General features: G+C 29.2%; 1 protein-coding gene across 5 annotated transcripts in view; it reads right to left on the reverse strand.

The window, feature by feature from the left end:
* LOC100166342 (venom dipeptidyl peptidase 4) overlaps positions 1-5,305 on the reverse strand; it is a 77,973-nt gene that overhangs the window by 17,873 nt on the left and 54,795 nt on the right. For all 5 annotated transcript variants that reach the window (XM_029487662.1, XM_029487666.1, XM_029487669.1 and 2 more), the window contains exons 3-6: positions 4,731-4,825; positions 4,555-4,629; positions 4,428-4,480; positions 3,604-3,812 (exon numbers count right to left, since the gene is read on the reverse strand). In XM_029487662.1, coding sequence (XP_029343522.1) covers positions 3,604-3,812; positions 4,428-4,480; positions 4,555-4,629; positions 4,731-4,825 — 432 coding nt within the window. The remainder of the gene's footprint in view (positions 1-3,603; positions 3,813-4,427; positions 4,481-4,554; positions 4,630-4,730; positions 4,826-5,305) is intronic.

Here is a 5,305-nt window from a genome sequence, read left to right on the forward strand (position 1 = left end):
TCCTAAAGGTGATGACAGACACAAAAAAAAATAAAAAAATAAAAAAAATAAAAAAAAAAACACACATCATTGTAAAATCAATACATTCATCGTTCCACTCAGAATCTAAAAAATAAAAATTGGGTACTATTCAGTCGGCACTTGGCAGATTTACATTTTACGGAACATGGTGGTTTTCACACTAAAAAAAAAAAGAAAACTACTTATTAAACCTTTTGTTTTCAAATTGTTAAATCAGATTATTCTACTCATTCAATTCAACTCGTTAAATATTATGGAATCAGAATAAGTTTCTAACTCAACTTTAACTTTCTAACCTAATTGGTGCCCTGCGTCTTGTAAACCCCGAACATTATTTAAGGAATACCCTGTGTATTTTTTTTTATGTGTCGTTGTGTTTTACGCGCGTTCTGGCCAAAACGACGGGAAAAAGGGCAAAATTATGAAGACGTGAGGTAAAATGTGATAGGCAGTTACCTCCATAATCGGTGAAACTATAAAAAAAACATAGGTACCCATAATAATTTTGGAATATTTCATGGATGTAATATAAAGACTGATAAGAAATTACTTAAAAAATAACTTACAAATTGTTAATCAAACAGTTCATATATAGCTTACATTTTTAATGATTTAAGAAGTGTTTAACCAATTTGAGATCATTATTATAAATTTATTTTATAATTGTGTGATGAATCTTCTATTACAGTCTCGTTTATCCCAATGTGTGAATAAATGTGAAACATTTGACATATTTTTGTAAATCTTTATTTTAACAGTATAAATACACATAACATCTGTTACCAATTGAGGTTTTAAATTCTTACTTCACAATTATTAACAAGTTAAGTAATATTGGTACACTTTTAATCCAAAATGAATAATATTTATATCGAGTTAAACGTTATGTGTACTATCTACATTGTATCCCCAGGTCCCCCAACATACGTGATTTTAAGTTTTAATGTAAATAGTAGTACCTATTTATGGGTGTACCCTCCCCCACCAAAAAAAAAAAAACATATATAATACGATATTATATTACGTATAAATAGCTCTGTACGGTGTGCCCCTGCCTGTGTAATATATTAGGCACATGAACGATTTGTAAGATATCGTGTTACTGAAATATTATCGCATATTATCACCATTATTGTGGTTATAATATTAAAGTTGAAATTAGCTGTAGCGGTTTTCGAAGCAGCGGTTGAACAATGTGTGCGCTGAGAATTATCTGTGCGCATGACGAGGTTTCGGCTCGAGAATTAATATATAATTTTTTTTATACGTATTCATCATTCGGTGGAAACGCTATACATATTTTATAATCTGAGTGGAGCGATGGACGTAGGCATATTGATTTTACAACGTGTTGTATGTTTTTTATTTTTGTCTCTGAATAGGTACCTACCTACATATTTTTTTATGGCAGAAAAATCTTCAGCTACAAGAAAGATGAAATCTAGACTGTACTCTGAGAGGATAAAAGTGAAATTCTCAGTAGGCACTTTTCTTAATAACTATTGGGAAAAACAAGAAAGAATTGGGGAAAATACAGATTTCAATAATAACGATTTTGTTGTTTTGTTCTAATTCGAAAACGAATAACCGCAGACATTTGCAATTGTTCACCAAATGGTTTGCATATTCTCTGTATGGTACTTATAATTTTCAAAATATTTCGAATATTTTTGAGCTTTTTGTAGATATTAGAAAGTTTTGATTTTTTTTTTATCATTAATAAATGATCGATAAATGTCGATAAAAACATTTTTACTCAGTAAAAAACCTTTGTAATGTAATACAAGATTAAAACGTTTTTACTATAGCAATTAAAAAATATTTTTAATATATTGTCACCAATTTGATTTATGAGTGTTTGAAGTTTAAGTTCCAATCACGAAAATAAATACATTTTTCAGTAGTTAAAAATGTATAAATTTGTAAACTATTATACCTACGGGCTACGACTTGAAATACAACATCATGGTCAAGAACAGTCATAAGGTAGAACTTGGTAAATGATAAATTGATTTTAGGAAGAGTACGTCATATGGCACATTTATTTAGTTTATTTAGACTCGATATTTGTTTGTTTATTACGCTTTGAATTATACTTTGAACTATAATTATTTTTCTGATTGAAAATATTAATTCACTAACCTTAATATTATTACTAACATTATGTCTTGTATAAAATCAAAATATATTTAGAAGCGCCTGTGTATTTCATTGCAAGCTTTAATTATTAATTGTTATTCATAATTTATATTGTTTGTAACAATTATACTTAGTCAATGATAATAGCCGTCGACGATATTAATATTTTATAGATGAATTTATTATTTAAATCCTTAAAGATTTTTAGTGGTAGTTGAAAGATTTAATAATAAAAAGAAGAAATTATATTATGTACCTAACGTTTCCTCGGAGTTTCATCTTATCGCATACGAAAATGCATATTAAAGCTCAAAGTCACAAGAAAAAAGGCTCGATAAAATCAGTAACAATATTAGACCTTAGTTTTTGTTCACAACCGCACGTGCAACGCAATAACTCTGTTACTTTTAAGGTCCTAAAAAAACAAAATATAATCGGAATATATTAAAGGAGTCCTGCAAACAAAGAAAAAAATAAGTTTTTTAGTTTGAAAATATATATTACGTTCAATTCTAAGAAAATAGGGACATAGGTTTCACTTCATATTTTTCACTTGCATTATTCAATGAGTTATGAGGAATTGGAAAAATCCTAGTGACGTCATTGGGCCGGATTCGTAATTTCATGTGTAGTAAAACTTACTTGGTTCACACGATAATTTAAAACAATTTATTTTCAAACTTTGGTCACAAATATTTGATTTGTTTATTTTGCCACCGAAAACGACATCAGAATTAGTATTTCACATTTTACATGCTTTAAACGATAACATTAAAAATTGTATTTTTGAAGTTTGGTCTTTTACTGATTCATACCATACTACTAATATTAAAACGAATGACTATAATGTATAAAAATATCATAAAATATTCATAATACAAAATATAGGATGACGTTCTGAATTGTGTTTCGTATACAATAATTATTTGTCATCGAATTCAGATTTAACACGTCGTGCATTACAGTTGATAACTCAATGACGAGCGGGCGAGGTACACTCGACACCTACTGTAGTACAGCAGAAGGGTCGTTTATCTAACATCCCTTTTTTTTACATTAAATTGATTGCACAACATTGTTTTTCAAAACGGTATAGACTACAATAGTAAACTTAACCATTGTTTATTATTAATTTTAAGAGATCATATTTTGTTTTTGCTGCGTGCTCCTTTAAAACGAGAAGTCAAATTATAATCACGTGAGTAATAATCTGATATTACAATAGTTGTTTAATATGAATGCAAAATATCTTCTCTTCATTTGTTTTCATATTCAATTGTTTATATATTTCTTATATATAAGAAATATAGGATTGATTATGGGATTTCAAGTTCCTGGTTTTCAATTTCAGTGTCGCTATTAGGGAGGACTCGTCACCTTACCTATTAATTTCGGCTAAAGAATGCACGTCGTGTGTAAAATACAATCGAAAAACGTACTTACCCTCGTACACCCAGTCAGGAATGCCATTATACAATTCCGAGCCACCTGTGAATGTCAACTGTACGGTGCTTGTCAGGTTATTAACGTCTTGTATGTAATATATGTTGTTATGATCCACGATCGCTAAACTGTGACCGACAGGTGACCACTTGGCCAACTGCAAATCCCACGGGCTCACTGAGTCCCGGTTTTGCAACGCGAATTGTTCTCTAGACAAATAAATAATCACTATAATATCACAGCTATAAATAAGTATGCAAAGTGTTTGAAAAATATGTGTTATTTTAAAATCAATCAATAGATGTATTCAAAATAACTTTATAATAACTTTTCGACAGGTATGGCTATGTAAAGTTAATTTGTCAACCAATTTGACATTTTTGGGGGAATCGTAAGTTCTTACATGAGAGTAGAAGGTAAAAAATACATATATAAATTCCTTCATATGAGATTTTTAAATGTCTACATGAATATAGAAATGAGATGTGTAGTTCCTACATGGTAAGAAAAAGGTACGTATTTAAGTATTCCTACACGGCATTCCTTCATATGAGATGTTTAATCTTTTTTTCCTTTTAATGAAGGGGCTCACATCTAAATTTATAATATATAATGTGTAAATTGTTATTTATTGTAATTGTTAATTATTATTTCAACTCCTAAATTCATAATTTGTACGTGATAGGAAGCTATGGTTCAAATTTCAAGTTTCTAGTACCACAGAAAGTACACCAATAGTTTCGTAACACAATTTTTTTTTACCTCCAGACATAAAACTATAGTATTGATGACAATATAACTTTATGTAATAAATAGACACTCACCCCGTTTTAACGTTGATTATATCGTAGAAAGCAGTAAATGAGTGCCTGTAAACCTGCAAACACATTAAAATATTTAAAATTGTACATGGGAACGGTCAAGCTAGCAAATTTTACAGTAATGGTATACCTTTTTGTAGCGATAAGCCAAAAGAAGGTATTGCTTGTCGGCAGAGAGATCGTATTGGAAGGCGTTTGCGACATTCTAAAAAACGAAATTACAAAAAACGATTACGAAGAGTCCGTGGTTCTATTGAAGATTATTATAACATGTTATACTATAGTAATTGTTTTTAAAATACCAACTTTTGTAGTAGCGTTTGCCAAAACTATCGTGTTCAAATTCTTTACATTAAACAGTACAATATCTCCTTTGTCATCTTTCATCAATATTTCGTCACCTGTATAGTCAATGAAATACAATAATATTACAGTCGTGTATGTAATCAACTGTATATTTATAAATTATAAAATATAAATTATAATATTTGTTTATTTATAATGTAAATATTTATTATTTTTATTTTACCATTTTTTGATATACTTAAGTACGCATAATAATTTACATTACACAACATAAATATTATAAAAAACAATTATTTACAATAATATGCATGATGAATTATCAGGACTTTTGTGTGAAAAAAACTATACTCAAATTATATGGATGGAACTCCGTGATGTTAGTAAATTAATAGCGAAATAAATTAAGAGCAATATATATAATAAAACACCACTGAAATGGGTTTTAAAATTTGATATTTTTTGGAGGGAATGAGTTTGTTTATTGGCAGAACATCACACGTCGTGCTATATATGCCTAGTGTATACGCGTGCATAGTAATGGTTTGCAAGGCCATATCTGAGGGGGGGCAGGGGGT

This window comes from Acyrthosiphon pisum, chromosome X (assembly GCF_005508785.2).
Source record: "Acyrthosiphon pisum isolate AL4f chromosome X, pea_aphid_22Mar2018_4r6ur, whole genome shotgun sequence".
NCBI lineage: Eukaryota > Metazoa > Arthropoda > Insecta > Hemiptera > Aphididae > Acyrthosiphon > Acyrthosiphon pisum.